This window comes from Euleptes europaea, chromosome 10 (assembly GCF_029931775.1).
Source record: "Euleptes europaea isolate rEulEur1 chromosome 10, rEulEur1.hap1, whole genome shotgun sequence".
NCBI classification, from domain to species: Eukaryota; Metazoa; Chordata; class Lepidosauria; order Squamata; family Sphaerodactylidae; genus Euleptes; species Euleptes europaea.
In genome coordinates this window covers 76829283-76846845 of record NC_079321.1, presented here as the reverse complement: position 1 = coordinate 76846845, position 17563 = coordinate 76829283, and the positions used below count along the sequence as shown (strand labels likewise).

Below are 17563 nucleotides of genomic sequence, written 5' to 3'. Positions count from 1 at the left end.
TGTATGTAGAAATCTCAGTTTGTGCTACCTTAAGCAGTAAATGACAGAGAATTATACATACAATGGTTTATCATTTTTGTAGCACTGCTGGAAACATCATCTAGAAAGGCAGGTTTAATCCAGTTTCAACTATTTAGAGAAATGTTTTATTGAGTTTACAAATAATAACCTGCAATATTCCATTTCCACAGCAGTACACTAAATCACTTCAGCTAAGTATGTCATCATGGCTATAATTTACATGATGCAACATGACAGTTAAGATGTACTATGGTAATTTGTGAGTGCTTTCAGTATTACTGTAGTATCAAAAATTTATATTGTTCAGTTATTAAGGCAAATTGTTTCATTCATACAGAAGACATCTGACAGTAATTTGCAAAGTCCTTCCAAATTACAAGTGGAAAAATGCCTTCTTTGTTCAGACAAATTGCACACATTCATGCCATTATTTTCTTTCCTGAGTGAAAAAGGGATCTACAAAATATCCGCAATAAGCACAAGAAATGTTTATTACCTGTGGGAGCAAACAAATAAGGTCTTCATCATGCCAAATGGACTTGAGTATCTTTAGCAATCTATAGCCCTGAACAAGATGTCTATATTCTTTGAAGCTGATGTGATTTAATCTTTACTTGCTCACTTACCTTCTGTCATACTGATTTTCAGCAAAGAACTAAGTAGAGAAGTCTGGAGAAAGTATCAAGGGAAATCTTCCTAGAGTTTCAAATAAACTACACCATAAGGGGTGTGTAGTGTGAGGGGAGAATCTCAGATGTTTAAGGCTTCACTTTTACAGGTGTTCAGATTCCTGGCATTTTTATAGTGCTCCCAACAGTCTACTTGTCCTAATCCAGTTGCTGTATTTCACATACATACACTGATGCATGTACAAAGGAATGCTTTGAAGTATACAATTTCAGGATGGTAGCTTAATCCACAGTTGTTTCTTGATATGCAAATACATATGCTAGTGTAGTCTTTACATTGAATCCTATGACTCTAGCCAAATCAAGGGCCCCAAGGTAGCATAATCATTTGCACACCTCCCCAGACATACATGAATTGCACTTTTTCTATCATTTTTGTGTATTATACAAAAGGTGGCAAGAGTGAGACGTCTATATATCTCACCTGTTGGGACATCTGTGCTACTTTCCCAGTGCTCCAATAGAATATATTGGACACACACAGAGAGAACATAGTAAACAATTAGTCTTTAAAAATATTTTAAAAGGGTAGGTATCAAATCTAAAAGTATCTCCATAGCTTAACAGAAATATATTAAAATGATAAAATAGCTGCCATAAAACGTTGTGCTAAAATGTACCTAAGAGTTAATTGTGACCAATATTGACATTACCATTAGTCATCTCTCTCAACAGACCTTAATAGCCACTGAGCAAAATATAGCGACTTGGGAAAGACAAAAGGTGTCCCTATCCACAGAAGAAATTTCATTTCCTCTTCTTCTGAAACAAACTCTCTTAGGTTCACCAGTGGATGAATCAACTTTTGTCTAATGTTCTTATAATAATTATACCTAAGAATAACATGGCTAGAGTCTTCAATTTCTCTGGCAGGGGTAATAGAAGAAATATTCCCTTCAAGCCACCCTGAAAGTTTGGGACCTCTACCTGCAAAAATGCTCCCCAGGAAAACTCCCCAAAAAAACTCCCAAAGTGCAAAAAAAAAAACACTCCCAAAGCAACTCAATCTTGGGGGAAAACAAAGGGCAGCTTAATTACACTGACCTAGTTCACAGGCTCCCTGTGAAAAACAGAGGAAGTGCTGGCTCCCAGCCTTGAGAAGCATTGGGATGTTTTTTTGCACAGCTCCGGGGGGGGGGGCATTTTTGCAGATAGAGGTCCCAAATTTTCAGGGTAGCTTGAAGGGACTCTCCTTGCAAGAACCTCCACGTTTGGTGAAGATTGGGTCAGGGGTGCCAAAGTTATGGTTCTGGAAGGGGTCGTCCCCCCCTTCTCCCATAGGAATGAATAGGAGCTGGCTACTATTAATTCCTATGGGGGAAGGGGGTGGCCCCCTCCAGACCCCATAACACTGGACTCCCTGACCCAATCTTCACCAAACCTGGGGATTCTTGCAAGGAGAGTCCCTTCAAGCTACCCTGAAAATATGGGACCCTTACCTGCAAAAATGTCCCCCCCCCCCCAAGAGCCGCGGAAACAGCAAATGTGTTTAAATGGCTTTAAATGGCCGAATTATTCAGGAATTCCGAATTTAAACCCAAATTCCCAACTATACCGGTATAGGGGAATTTGGGATTCGGGATTTCCTGGGGGGGAAAGGCCATTTAAACCCAAATCCGAATTATACCAAATTTATTTTTCAACAGCCCTATCCCCTACACCATCTGGATTGCAACAACGACATCCAGGTGGCTTCCTCCTGCTCACTGGGGCCTGCAATCTTAAATAGAGTTACACCCTTCTAAGTCCATTGATTCTGCTAAGGATGCCACTGAAAATTAGTAGGGGCCTAATAAGCAATAGTACCACAATGTGTCCTAAACATTTATGCTACAGTATATTTGAGCTGTGAACAGATTTCCTGGTTTATATGTTGGGCTACTTCTGACCAGTTATGTGAGTGCAGGCCAGAAAAGAAGTGTTTCATATGTATCAAAAAAGACATAGGACCTTAGAAGATGGGTCAGCTTTCCAGCAATCATATGAATTTAAAAGCTTCAATAAAGCTTGTAAACAATTTAGCACACCATGTCTGGAACCCCAGGGCCAAACATTTTTGCATTTAGTTTTTCAATAAGCATGAAACATTTTTCTAGCACACCCTCAACATCTGATGGTCTGCTGTCAGCAACTGTGTAAACTAAGTGGGGAAACTCAGTAAAATCTCAAGGTATAATAGGGAGAAACAAGACACCATTAGAACTCACATTATTCACACAGAATAAACTGCAAATCTTTTCATTCTAGAAGAATTATTCCTTTCCTTTATCCCTTGAAGCTCCTTGATCCATTGATCTTGAGCAGTGTAAATCTAATGTTTGAGGGATATAAGGACTGAAATAAATCTTGCCACTGACAATATAGCCTTGAGATCCCTGTCGCTTAATAAAAAAGGCATTATGTCAGACACAGAGGCATTAGATTTATATGTTATAATGTGATCGAACTTCCTTATAAAAGTGGCATTCCAAGAGGGAATGAGCTAATGAGTCAATAGAGTCAGAAGAGCAAGGACAGGTCCTGTCTGGATATGGTATATTCAAAATTCTGCCCTGCATAACCATAGAGGGGTTAGAATTAGGTCTAGCTAAACAGAAGGCTCTACAAAGATGAGAAGTTGTCAAATAATAACTATAAGTGGGCAAACCATATGGTGGTGGTATTCCAATAAACTGACATGAACAAACGCGGCTCTTTAATGTGCTTTTTAATTTTGGTGAAAGCTTCAGTTTCCCCAAGATCTAATAACATATCCTGCAAGAAGCCCAACAATGACAATTTCTCATCTAAGATTTTTTGCCATGAGGATTTAAAAGGGTCCTACTTCAGAGAAGCTAGGAGCCCCTCAGTGCTAAAGCGCAGCTTAAGTTGTAACTTAAAGGTGGCCAACCATGCCCTGACTTGGTCAACCTCAAAGCTGTCTAATATCCTGTGAAAAGGAGGCATTTTTCTCCTCTTAGAGAAGATCATAAACTTAGATTTGTGGTGGTTTATTTTAAGATCTTCTCTAGAGTAGTACTCAGAGAAGGTTTGTAAGGATCTTTTCATACCAATTCTTGTGCAGGACAGGACTGCATCATTGGCATAGAGTAGAATTGGGGTGGGATGACTTGCAAGATTTGGGGGATAACAAGACTCTGAGAAATTGGTTGCCATATCGTTCAGATATAGATTAAACAAGAGAGGAGCAAGGAGGCAACCTTGTCTAACTCCCTTGGCCAGTTCAAAGGGCTCAGTTAGTTCGGCGAACCTGAGCTGTAAGGTCAGTATGAAATTGTTGAATGAGCCATAGCAACCTCCTATCCATGCTAGAATGTGATACTTTCAACCACACCCTCTCCCTTAAGATCTATAAAACCCGCATAAAGGGTGCCATTTTGGGGGAAGGAATATTTCTTGGGTAAGTGAGTCCGTAAAACAATGGTCCGTAACAGACCCACCCCTTCTGAAGCCAATCTGTTCCCAGCCAAGGACGTCATTACTCTCAACCCAATCCAAAAGCCTCTTTAATAAGTAGGAGGAATACAGTTTGCCTAAGCAACACAAAAGGCTGATTGAGTGATAGCAGCTTGGGTCAGAGCACTGACCCTTTGACACAATGAGAACAGAAACATTTTCCCTAGTCTACTTACCTTTTGCCTTGAGCTTCATGAAGATATTCTGCATGCCTATGTCAGTTGCATTCAGTGAGCAATTTTCCTGGTCAAATATGTATCCCACTAATGATGACTATTAAAAAATTGCTAAACCTTTTGCTATTAATAAATCAAATTAACACTCAGACAAAGACCATCTGTACTTACTTTGTCGCCCAAGTAAGGACTGGGGGCACTCCAATAATAAATCAGTGGCAATACACTCCTGGCAGCCACATTGTTGATGCTAAGCTGCTTGGGTCCATCAAAGCTGTCCTGCTGAGGAGTAATTCGAGCAAGACCAGGTACATCTGTCAGGTACCAGCTGGTCATGCTCCCAATCTACGGTGACAGGAGAAAATACCTATAAATACCCACAGTAAAGCTTGCACAATCTATTTCCTTCCTCTCTATCAGTCTTCCATCCTTCCTTATTTTTATATATTCCTTATGTAAAGACTTGGCAGAATAAATATGGAGTAAATTACCATCTAATATAGTTGCAGAGAATAGGACTCACCACATTTCTCCTAGTAAGTGAGCATATAAAATTAGGAATAAAGGGATTCCTGGTCATTTCATACAAATGCCCATTTAAATTAGGGGCAACAAAAGTTCAAGAGGAGACTACTGACTTTTAAATAGCATCAGTAGGGAACAGTTCTTAAGTTTTCTACGTTCAAAGGCTTACTCATGATTTTCATATTTAGGACTGGTAACAAATTATGCACATAAACACAAGGAAAACATCAATTCACTGCATTTTAACATCTGCTTGGTCTGCAAAAAGCAACTGCATTATATTTAATACATGTAACATCCAAATTAGATGCATGTTCACCAATGCCTTGAAGGTGTGGTCAAGCGGGTGAATCTAGAGAAGACAGGAGTTACAATGGTTGGAAAAATGGGATGTTCTGGAAGGAACTGTTTGCCAAGTTTACATGGTTTAATATTATCAAATGATGTTGAAAAGTTAGGGAGTACACTTTGAACTAAACTTATTAAACTAAAATCAGATCAGTACTTTTGCTATGAGTGCTATCTTTTATCTGTGCTTGATTCAGAAATGGTCCTCCCTTCTAGAGCTAGTCTCGCTGCTGTCCATGCTTCTGTAATCTCTAGACTGGATTATTACAACATTTTCTACATGGAATTGCCCTTGAAGACAATGTGACAGCTGGCTTCCTATTTGAGTTCAATTAAAGGCACTATTCGATCATCTTCTGAGGGTTTTCTTGAGAGGGGCAGGTTTAAACTGAAAGTATACTAAACTTTTTGGCACCAACTGTTTTCTTCAAAGGTTTTCTGATTTTATAGTGTGGAACTCTTAATGTGTCATTTAGCCTTTCTTCCTTTCTTTCTTTCCTCCTCTGACCTATAGGTCTTCATAGAATCATAGAGTTAGAAGGGGCTATAAAGGACATCTAGTCCAACCCCCTGCTCAATGCAGAATCAGCCTAGAGTATCCCTGACAAGTGTTTCTCCAGCCTCTGCTTAAAGACTGCCAGCGAGGGGGAGCTCACCACCTCCCTAGGTAGCTGATTCCACTGTCGAACATCTCTTACTGTAAAAAACCTTTTCCTGATATCCAGCCGGTACCTCTTCGCCTGCAATGTAAACCCATTATTGTGAGTCCTATCATCTCTAAGTGACAGCCCTTCAAATCATGACCCCCGTCAACCTCCTCCTCTCCATACTAAACATTCTCAGCTCCCTCAGCCTTCCTCATAGGGCTTGGTCTCAAGGGCCCTGATCATCTTCCTCTGCACCCATTCCATTCCAAACTCTCCTGGCCTGAACAAGGAATTTAGCTAATAAAAGAATATTTGCTGGGCTAGAATCTATTAAAAATGTAGTAACTAGAATATATGGAGGAAGCTCATTTCACTGGCACTTAAGTGGCTTGAACTATTTCTCTCCAGCCTCTTGATACCATGGACATTCAAACAGAACATGTTTCACAGTTTCAACGATCCCTAAACCACAACCACAATATCTAAAAACAGTATACTTAATATACAGCCTTCAGAGATCACAGATGGTAGTGCACAATTGCTCACCTATCTTGGAATGATAAACAAGTATTTTGGGCTTATAAAGAGTGGTGGGATTCCCACATGGAGAGTACAGCAAATGCACCCAGCTCAACGTATTGTACTATGGATATCAGTCTTCATAACCAACTGCTTGATAATTTTATTGACTATGGCGCAACCTAATGCAGGTGCCTCTGGGCATCATATGATATTCCATTTTTCTATGGTGTGATTCTAAGAGCTGGAGAAATTATCTTGTTTCATATAATATAATATTATATAATATTATCCTCAGAGAATATAATTTTGTTTCAGATTTAATGCCAGCATCCAAGTCCTAGATTCAACAGAGCTATGGCCAAGTTCCAATCTAAGGGCAGTACCAGCCACATATTTCAGGATCCCACAGATTTGATGCAAGAACTGTATTAGTGGCTGATCTATAATCTCATTTATCGTGTAGACCCAAATTGCTGCTCCATATAGTAGGTGAGAGAACAGTACCTTCTGGAGGCCTTACTTTAGCGTTGAAAGCTGTAATCGCCACCAGAAGTTACTGTCCACCTTTTTGGTAGAAAATCTGCTTTATTGCTGTGCTGGAGCAGGCCACTGATGTCATCGCAGCCATACTCTGACATTTCCAAGTTAAATGCACATCGAAAATTACCCCCAGATATATAAAAGACATAACCTGCTCTAGTTCTTTACACTCTAAAGTCCATTTATATCTTAGATCTTACTTTTGTAATAACCACTATCTTTGACAAAGTTAATTGTCAAGCCTTGTTCATGAAAGTAGTTAGAGAAGGACTGTATTAATCTTCGTAGCCCAATAGATCATGATAATAATACTGCATTATCAGCATATAATAAAATGGGTATTTCTAGGCCCCCAGGTTTTGGCAAGTGAAATTCATATTGTTTAGCAGGTGCTAAAAACCCTGACCTGGATGGCCCAGACTAGCCTGATCTCATCAGATCTCAGAAGCTAAGCAGGGTCAGCCCTGGTTAGTATTTGGATGGGAGACCACCAAGGAAGTCCAGGGTTGCTGTGCAGAGGAAGTCACTGGCAAACCACCTCTGTTAGTCTCTTGCCATGAAAACCCCAAAAGGTGAATAAAGGTGTAGCCTTGTTTGTATTTGTAAGTCACCTTTGGCTATACAGATAAAATTGGGTTAATTTTAAATAACTAACAACATCTGTTCATAGTAGAATACATTAGGTATTTCCAGAAATATATGGATAGGATACAGACAAGGAAAATGTTTTATTGTTAAAGTGGGCCCAGGAACCATTGCGTTACAGAGGATTTGGGGCCAATTTGGGAAATAAAGGAAAGGGCTTCTCACTTCCCCTTTCATGCTAACATTCTGAATGTCTTCAATACAGCAAAAAGAGGGTAAGAGCACTGTCCAATACTTCTAAGCTTGTTTAAAGTTTTAGTGCAGTTCACAAAGCTGCCTGAGGACACTGAAGGACAGTGTTACTCCTCTGAAGATGCCTGCCACAGCTGCTGGCGAAATGTCAGGAAAGCAAATATCCGGTCACACAGCCCGGATAACCTACAAGAACCAATTAATAGACATTGATGATCTACTATAATACATATCACTCCACTGAAAACAGATAAAGTTGAGAAACAGAAAAATGATAATACCAGAACCCTGCCCAGTCCTGGGGAGAAAAAAAAACTAATATGGTCTCAGGCTATAACCCTGAAATTCCTCAACGGGCTTCAAACCTTTATGATCCTGTTAATTCATGTCAATGAATATGCCCATAAAGGAGATAATATTGATTTATCATTTAGATATTGCTCATTTCACATACTGTTTAATAGACACATGTGAATTTGTCATTAATTTGCATGAGACAACAATTCCTTTTCTACCCATTTCAGAGAATAAACCTAGGATATTGTCGAAGGCTTAAGAATGAATAAGGCTTGGCTTCCTGTCCTGAAAACCTCCAGACTAACAAAGACTACAGTGAACAATAGCCATGCAGATTAGCTTTGGATTTCACACATTAACAGATCACTTCAGGATACAATGGTTCCATATTAACATACCACACCCTCTTTAGCACATTATCTTGATACTTACAGGACAATGATTAGCACATTACCTTTGATACTTTTTGCAGGACAATGATTCAACTCAAACCCAACCCCTTTCTGACTATATATTACTCTTCCTACACACTTGACACTGTGAGAGACACTGTCCTTCAGTGTTACTCCTCTGAAGACGCCTGCCCCAGCTGCTGGCGAAACGTCAGGAAAGAAAATACCAAGACCACGGTTACACAGCCCGGATAACCCACAAGAACCAAACCTAGGATAATTCCAACCATACAAATTGACTGACAACTTAACAGTCATATTAAAAAATTTACCATTTCTGTCTCTCTAATACTTACTTCAACTACTCTCAAACAGCAATTTTTTATGAGTTAGTTGCTTGCATTTTTCTCCTAGGCATAGAATATACGTCTCGCAATGTCAACACTTTGAAAATTTGGCTTTTACAGTGAAGAATCGTGTTATTTTATTCTTGAGGAAAGATTTGTGAAAGTACAAAACACAGTGATGTATTATTTTTAAAAAGCTAAACCAGTAGTATGTATACATGTGTACTCCACTTTTTCTTACAGTGTTGTAGGTCCAGTGAGAGCCCACACATTCATTTGTTACTCCTGAGCAGAAACATTCTTCACAGCCCCTAGTGTTGTCTTGCTGCAGGTTAAAGAAGCCTGGTTTACAACGATCACAGTTCTCTCCTTCAACATGATCCTGAAAAACAGTATTAGAACATTAGAGAGTTTTAAAATATTACCTTACAACACACTTATGCTCTTTTTCAGCTTTGATATAACACAGAAAGGAAGACGTTAGAGAAATATTTCTCTCTCAAATGAGGCTCAAACTTTTCTGTAGTATACATCCACCTGCCGTCACCATCACATTTTTCAAGGATATTGTTCTGGGCTATGCACCTGTTCCAGCATGACATCCAACACATAGACATTCAGTAAGCCCAGAAGCAGGACAGGTACACCCAACTTACGAGTTGGGGACATATTATTTATGTATTTATTTAATAATGATTCTTGTCCAGCTTTTTTCCTACACTGCAGGACTCAACCTCAGTCCTCCATGATATGTAGACTCGATATTACTGGAGGTTCCTGCATCTCACATCAATATTTTAAGCCATAATACAATTAAAGATGTTACATGGCTGACCATGACTTCACACATTGGGCACTACCCTCTCCCACTTTTTAACACAACTGAATTTCCATAACTACATTGTTCTTTTCACTATAAAATGAATGGACCAAACACACACAAAAGTCATAGGAGCATAATGGTCTTTGGATATGGCCAGCTATTATGCTATATGTATGGTTATGCATATCTACAATAACCAGCAGTTGTTTGTATGGATTGATTATTATGCCAAATATGCTATCCAGCAAAATCAATTCTCTTCTTGTTCAGCAGTATATTCTGAATACATCTACTGTAGTGAACTCAATCATGAAATCTAACAGTTCAGTCCTATGACTGACGCCAATGGGCTTGAATTGGAGTAACTCTCCATAGGACTGGAGTGTTAATGACACAAAACATTGCTCATATCTGGGTCACAAAATCTAAATGTTGATCAATTGCCAGGTGGTCACCAGTATAATTCGTTTATAGCTACATATGTTCTCCAGGTATCCTAAAAGATAATTGGAATTTCAATTTATAACAGAACCAAAACTGAAACTCAACATTTTTTTCAGATTTAGCAAACAAGAATTATTGTCAGAGAGCCAATTATTGTCAGAGAGCCATTGTTTTGTATACAATCTCTATTCCTGTCCACAGTGGCATGTGTGCCATGCACAGATGGACAAGTATGGCTGCCTTGCAGCCAGCAAAGGCTGAACACTCCATGAAAAGAACACCTATCCTATTACGGCCAGAATGAAGTATGCATTGCTTCACTGATGTGGTTTGAAAGTTTTTTTCAGTTTGGTGTTAAACTGCCCAAGGCAATTAACTCAATCACTTTCTGTACACTTAACAAAATGAACAGTAGCTTGTGGGATGAGCTCATTACTGTCTACTATTGCTTTTATACAATCAATTTCTTGGGTTCTTATGCAGATTAAAGCTAAGGAAAAAAGTCTGCACTGAAAACTACAAAAAGAAGTTTGTTGTGCATATAACCACTTAGTTTTATAGTTCTATTTTTACCCATAGGTGACTTGGAAGTTTATACTGAACTTGCATAAACTGTATGGCTTTGGAAGTATGAGAGAGGATAAAAGGTGGAATGGTTATATAGGGAAAGAATGCTGGGGAGGAATCCAGGTAGAGTTGCCAGCCATCAGGGATGGTGGGGGGCATGGGAACGAGGAGAAAATGGAGCCACACCAGTGGCATGAAATTGTTGCCTCATCATCACATGGCAACATGACATCACTTCTTGGGTATTTTCTGGAACTGATGTTGAACCGCCAGAATGGTGCCATTTTTAAAAAAATCCTTCCACTGGCCCTCAGTGAGCCAGTGGCCAATGTAAAGGAGGAGAGGATCTAACTCAGTCAAGTCCAAAGTCCGGCCTGGGGGCCAATTGTGGCCCCTGGGCTGGTTTAATACGCCCCCCCAGCCTGTTTTGCAGAGAGAGAAAAGGGGGCGCGTGGGGGCTGCGCCTGTGCTTTGCATCCCCGACCGAGGGGGTGACGCTTGGGTGGAGGGTCGCCTCGATTGGCTGTCTCAGCCCCACCCCCCGGAATGAAGGCCAGCGAGTCTGAAACCCTAGAGAGGCCACTTCCTTCCTACCCAGAGCCCGTGCGTGGGGACACGGCCTTTGTTGTTCTGAAGCATGGAAAAGCAGCAGCAGCTCCTCCCGAGTGGGTCAAGGGGGATCCTGAGGATGGGTTGGGGGGGACTCGAGGGTGGGAAAGGTGGCGGGGGGGAAGGGAAATGCAAGGGAGGTCAGAGGCTGGCCCCAATCCGGGAGAGGAAAGACACCCCCCCACACACACACAAACACCGAAAAGCCTGGGAGTGGGAGGGGGGCTGCTCCGTCTGGCTCTCCTCCTTCCTCTCTGCAGAAGGCTGGGGGGGGAGATGCAGCCCCTTCCCTGCATTGTGGAGGCCTCGCGAGGGATCCAGATTGGCGGGGTGGGTGGGAGGGAGGAGGGGAGAGACTGGATGGGTCTTGAGTGGGAGGATTGAGTCAAGGAAAGGCAGGGGGAGAGGGGGCTGTATTTGAGGGCGGGGAGTGTTTGGAGTCAGACCCCCTAGCAGGTTCTCTCCAAGGCAAGTGGCTGCTTCGAAAGAAGGGATGGGGTGGGGGAAATAAATGACTCCTGGCATGTATCGTGTTTGGAAATGAGGCGCGTTCAGAAGGGGCCGAGTCTGCAGAGGACACCCGTGTTCATTCCGGAGGTCAAAGCCCCGAGCAGAGAGCAAAGAGGTCAGAAGGAAAGAAGGGAAGAGTTGGTTTTTATATGCCCACTTTCTCTACCACTTAAGGGTGGCTTACAATCGCCCTCCCCTTCCCCTCCCCACAACAGATACCCTGTGAGGTAGGTAAGGCTACGAGAGCTGTGACTAGCCCAAGGTCACCCAGCTGGCTTTGTGTGTAGGAGCAGGAGAAACAAATCCAGCTCACCAGATTAGCCTCCACCGCTCATGTGGAGGAGTGGGGGAATCAGACCCGGTTCTCCAGATCAGACCCCACCGCTCTTAACCACTACACCACACTGGCTCTCATGGGGAGAAAAACTCCACATTCCTCCCTGCACGGGAGATGTCAGAGTGTTTGAATCTTGGATTCCATGATAATGAAAACCAGTTTATTTCCTGGCTCAGATGAGGGGAGGACAGAATACCCCCGGCATGGTTGAAGGGAGAGAGTTGACAGTCCCAGAGAGGCACATGAGCGGGGGGGAGGGGGAAGAGTTCCTGCTCCCTCCCTACAGAAGGAAGGTTGGAGATTTAGAAGCTGGGGGCGTCCGGTGAGCTGAAAGGGGCTTTGGGGAAAGGAAGGAATGTAGCCATGGTTTTTGTGGTGCAGTCTGTGGTTATGGGCATAATAAGTATGCAGTTTGCAGTAAACTTGGCATAAAATAGTTAATTCGCATTTAATTAATTTAATTAAGAATGTCAGGCAAAATGGTCGGCCCTCACGCATGTTCACTTCATCAAATCTGGCTCTCTTTGAAAAAAGTCTAACTCATTAAGATAGTTCAAAATACACTGCTGTGAGGAGCAGGAGAGGGAAATGAAGCAAATTTACTCTGCCTTTCCCATTGAGGACTTTGTGAATATTCATGCTCATGACCCATAAAGTTGTTCAAAGCTCTCGCCAATCACAAAGCCTTCTTTGACTACTGAAAACATGATCTGACTCATACAGTACACAGAAATGTCTGTTTGTGGGTGGGAAAGTCATCTGTGTTGTATACAAATGTATACATGTGAAACCTAATTTCTTATTGTGTATGCCCTAAAACATATGCACATGTAAAGAAAGGACTACTGTGGGGAAAGCCTAAAGAAGAATAGCCCAATTGTGAAGTCTCACTTGTGAATACTGTAATGTCCATCTAGAGCCACCATTAGACTCAAACTAAGAGCCAGACTAGACAAGATGTTTGGAGTTCTGTAAAAATGCAAAGCATAATGTTCAAAAGCAGAGATACGGTATTCAAATGAAGATCACAGCACTGGAGAGAGAAAGAGTTGAGCCTTTTCTCTGTATCCTCTTTCCAAACTGATGCTGTCCCATGGAGATGGTATACTCTGCATTGGGATAAACACACAGATCTCCCTGCATCAGATCCAAATAAGGACCCCTTCTTCTTGTCATTCAACATGTTTCGGGACAAGACCTCTATATATGGAGGTCCCAGGATGTCATCTAGTTTGGCCCTAAATATTATGGGTAGATGTATGGAGCATCACAAGTAGGAACCAATGAAACAGAACAGAGATAGGAAATGCTAATGCACTGAAACCACATCAGAACATCTCTCTATAAACCTGTACTTTGAACCTAAGAACAACAAAGCATATGGGATACTCAAAACAATTTCTGCTCCACAGCTGGCCTAAACATCAGTTTTTTAATTAAAATCATTCCCTCTCTTTCTCTTTGCACTTGAATCATAAATAACTTGAACTTTGGACTACTGGTCCAATTCAGATGCATTTTGATGTTGTGCATTCTTCATATTAAGAATATAGTTAGAAATTGCCCATTATCTGAACCTCTAGGTTTGCTAGTTTGGGCATTAAAACTTTGATAGGAAGCAATTTTATTTCAAAGAGAAAAAGAGTATTTCATAGTTACACATTTGCCAAGTGGGAACAAGGTTAATACCCTGAGATTTCTGGGCTGATCAGCTGTCACATTGTAGCTTTATAAGTATATGCAGCAAGACCTAATCGAGTGACATTTTTCTTTAGACTCCTAACCCTGAGAAGAATTTCAGCTTGTGTCAAAGTCCCTTAATTAATCCTGAAAGGAAGCTTCTACACACACACACACACACACACACACAAAGGTTCTGTCCCTCCCAAAGCTGAGCATCACCAGGAAAGATCTGCAAATACACAATGTATGAAGAAACTGATTATTTGAATATTAGCTCTAAGGAACCTTGATTTAATACAAAGTTAAAATGAAATGCTGGTTGTTCCAAGCACCCTTTTTGGCAGTAAGTGCCATCGATTGCTACTGAATGTCATCCTTCTGCAGATGTTATGTTAGCATTCCCTTCATGTGGAGTGGTAGCCCACCAGCTGTGGATTTAAAGAGCATGGTCATTATTGCCTTGTTTTCCTACAGTACAGCAATAGTGCATGCCATGCTCCTGAAACAGGTGGTTGCTGCATTCCCATTTCATGTGAATGAAACGCTCGGCTAACATAACCCCTGAAGAGGGCTATTATCTTTATGTAATGTGTTTAGATCCACACTGGGAATCCAGACTGATTGAAGTATCAGGTATCATGAAAAAGACTGTTTCTGCAAGATTAGGCAGGTAAAGTGAACCCAGTCACTCCCCATCTCAAGATAAGGAGGGGCTGTGGCTCAGTGGTAGAGCATCTGCTTGGCATGCAGAAGGTCCTAGGTTCAATCCCTGGCATCTCCAGTTAAGAGATGTGAAACACCTTTGCCTGAGACCCTGTAGAGCCGCTGCTGGTCTGAGTAGACAATACTAACTTTGATGGACCAAGGGTCTGATTCAGTATAAGGCATCTTCATGTGTTCAGGAACAAAAGGAGGGAAGACAGTCAGAAGGCCCCGAATGCCTCTCAACCCCCTGCAGTTGAGAACGACACCATCACCACCAGGCCCCAATAGAAGTCATGATGTGTGCGCGCAAGATGTTGGCATGGAAAGAGTGCCAACCAACAGAAATCAGGATCTCCAACTGTATCAGTGAGATGATTAGAATGAGTCCTACTCAGTGATGGAGGTCATAGGGTTTAGAGACTTAATGCAGACGGTTATATGCCAGTTCAAAAGTCCATCTTGCACCTTATTTAGCAGGAAACATTGTGACATCTCTGCATTAGACATGCATTGATCAGATGAAAACACAGCTGGTCCAGTACTCCCATGGAGTATCTAAGCAGACTTGAAATTCCAAAACATCGAACAGCTTTCACCCTGGCCAGATGCCAAGCCCTCCCTTCAGCCATCCAGGAAGGCCGCTACAGGAAGATGCCATATGAGGAGAGAAAAGGCCCCTGTGGTTCTGGATATATAGAAACCCTTGAACATGCTCTTTTTCATTGTCAATATTATACAGATATCAGAGAAAGGTTCATCTCACCACTAATTCATAAATCTTCCAGCCAGTCTGGACAGTTCCATATGTCATCCCTGCTACAAGAAGTTACCGTATATACTCGGGTATAAGCCGACCCGAGTATAAGCCGACCCCCCCAAACTTGAGGCCAGAAAAGGGAATTTCTTATTGACCGCGTATAAGCCGAGGGTCAATAAGAAATTCCCTTTTCTGGTAAAGCTGCGCTCTAAAATGGCGGCCGCCATTTTAGAGCGCAGGGAAGATCTTGCCCCTGCCCCAGGTCGCCCTCCCACCGGCCTCCCGGGACCTCCCAACCCACCCCAACCCACCCCGACCCCAGTGCCATTCAAGGGGGGAGGGGGAAGAGCCCCTGAACCCCCTACTCACCAGCAGAGTCGGCGGCGGCAGCAGCGGCGCAGCCTTCCCGGCCCTGCAGGAGGCCGCTGCCGGCCGGAAGAACCCTCGCGGGCCCGGCGGGAGCGGCGGCGCGGCCTTGCCGGCCCTGCAGGAGGTGGGGGGCGGCGGCGGGGGGGGGCGGGGGAAGGCGAGGCCTGCCTGCTCCCAGGCAGGCCCCGCTGGCCGCTCCCAGGCCGCGGGAAGGCGAGCGGGCCGGCAGCGAAGGATGGCGGCAATGGTAAGTTTTCCTCCTCCCTCCTCCCTCCTCCCCCTCCCCTCCCCTACTGTATTGACCCGCGTATAAGCCGAGTTGGCTTTTTTCAGCCCTTTTTTGGGGCTGAAAAACTCGGCTTATACGCAAGTATATACGGTAACTCAGATATAATGTATTTGGTTGCTAGATTCTGTGCCGCTGCAATTGACATACAACAGAGGAGGGGCTGTGCTAACCAGCAGTTTTGAAAATGAAGGCAAACAGTTATATTATATGTGCTTTCCTTTTCTTACCAAGTGGTTCATTCATTATACTAACTAATGAACCAGCATGTTTTATTCAGATGTTTTTTAGACTACTGTAAATTGGTAACTTACCTATTTTACTTGTGCTGGTCATTGACTGTAATAAAATTTCTATTCTATTCAGCTGGTCCAGGCATACATTTACATCTTAGCAACATCTGGAAAATGCAGAATGCAAAGAATGCCTACCTGTTCCTTGGTATGACAAATACCTCCATGTGCTCATTCTATGCTTCCTGCTATCTTAGGCTGGCAAATGCACATCTCTGTGCACACTCTATGACTTTATTTGAATTTCTTGGAGTGCTAAACACTCCCCTCTCTCTCCTTTATAACACTGTTTTCTTCTTGGGGTACCCAATGTAGGCTTTTTTGACTATGGTGTAACATTGCCTGCCTTTCCTTAGGTGCCAAACAGATCTGTGTGCCCTTTGTACAAAGCTACCTGCTTCGAAAGGTGCCAAATGTCTACTTCTTTTTGTTCTGTGAGAATTTTAATTTCCTATAAAACTGTCTCCTATCTGCCTGTTATTTGGCAGGAAAGATTCCTGGATGAGAGCTACAAGCCCATAAAATTTAATCCCAACCAAATAGAAAACAAAGAAGTCAAAGACAATCTATATGTGTTTTCTTCTGAAAACAAACAAAAATGACTGAATATTGAATTAAGGGAAAACTAATCATTTTTTTAAAAAATGAAATAAAACAAATCACACACCCCTAACATGAAGAAGTCAAGTGGAATCAGGGCACATACAGCAGTATATTTTATGAAGCCAGGACTGTTTCAGCCTCACTGAAAATTTCAAAAGAAAACACTTGACAGAAATTTCATTAAACTTTTACAGATAATGGTAAACAGGGTTATCAGATTTGCAGCTCTGCTTATTCCAGAAAATGGTTGTGCATATCAATATACTTGAACCGAAAATAAGCCTGAAATTAGCCGTTTCAGCAATATTCAGTTTTGGGGGTCTGCCTGAAGCCAAATATGTGATTACCCAAAAAAGCATATTCAGCTTTTTGGGGTTCAGCTATTCGTTTTCTGCGGAGTCTCCATGTTTTGGCCCTTGTTGCATTTACAGGAGACCTATCTCCTTTCATCATAATCTCTGGCTATAAAATACTATAAAAGCAACTCTTGTTCCCAGACCAGGCCATTCCTCACAGAGGTTTGAGAGAGTTTGGTGGCAAAGCTTGGCTTTAGATCCTGCTGCCTCATTCTCCCTCTGCATCCTGATACCTCATCCTGACTTGCTGGATTACAACCTGCTGCTTGGATTGGATTCCTCCCTGTCTGCTGCCTGGAGGAGAAGACATCGAAGGGTTTGAGATATTGTTTTCCTTTTAAACCAGTTGTTGTATTTGGGGCTTCTTTTCTAAATGTTGCTAGAAGCCAGCAGGCCTTGGCCTGTTGGTTGTTGTTGTTGGTGG

The 17563-nt window shown here is 42.2% G+C and overlaps 1 protein-coding gene across 1 annotated transcript in view; it reads right to left on the bottom strand.

Moving 5' to 3' along the window:
* Positions 1–17563, bottom strand: part of LAMA2 (laminin subunit alpha 2) — a 599384-nt gene that overhangs the window by 364679 nt on the left and 217142 nt on the right. Inside the window, exons 12-13 of the mRNA XM_056856226.1 lie at positions 9039–9179; positions 4514–4687 (exon numbers count right to left, since the gene is read on the bottom strand). Of these exons, the coding sequence (XP_056712204.1) occupies positions 4514–4687; positions 9039–9179 (315 nt within the window). The remainder of the gene's footprint in view (positions 1–4513; positions 4688–9038; positions 9180–17563) is intronic.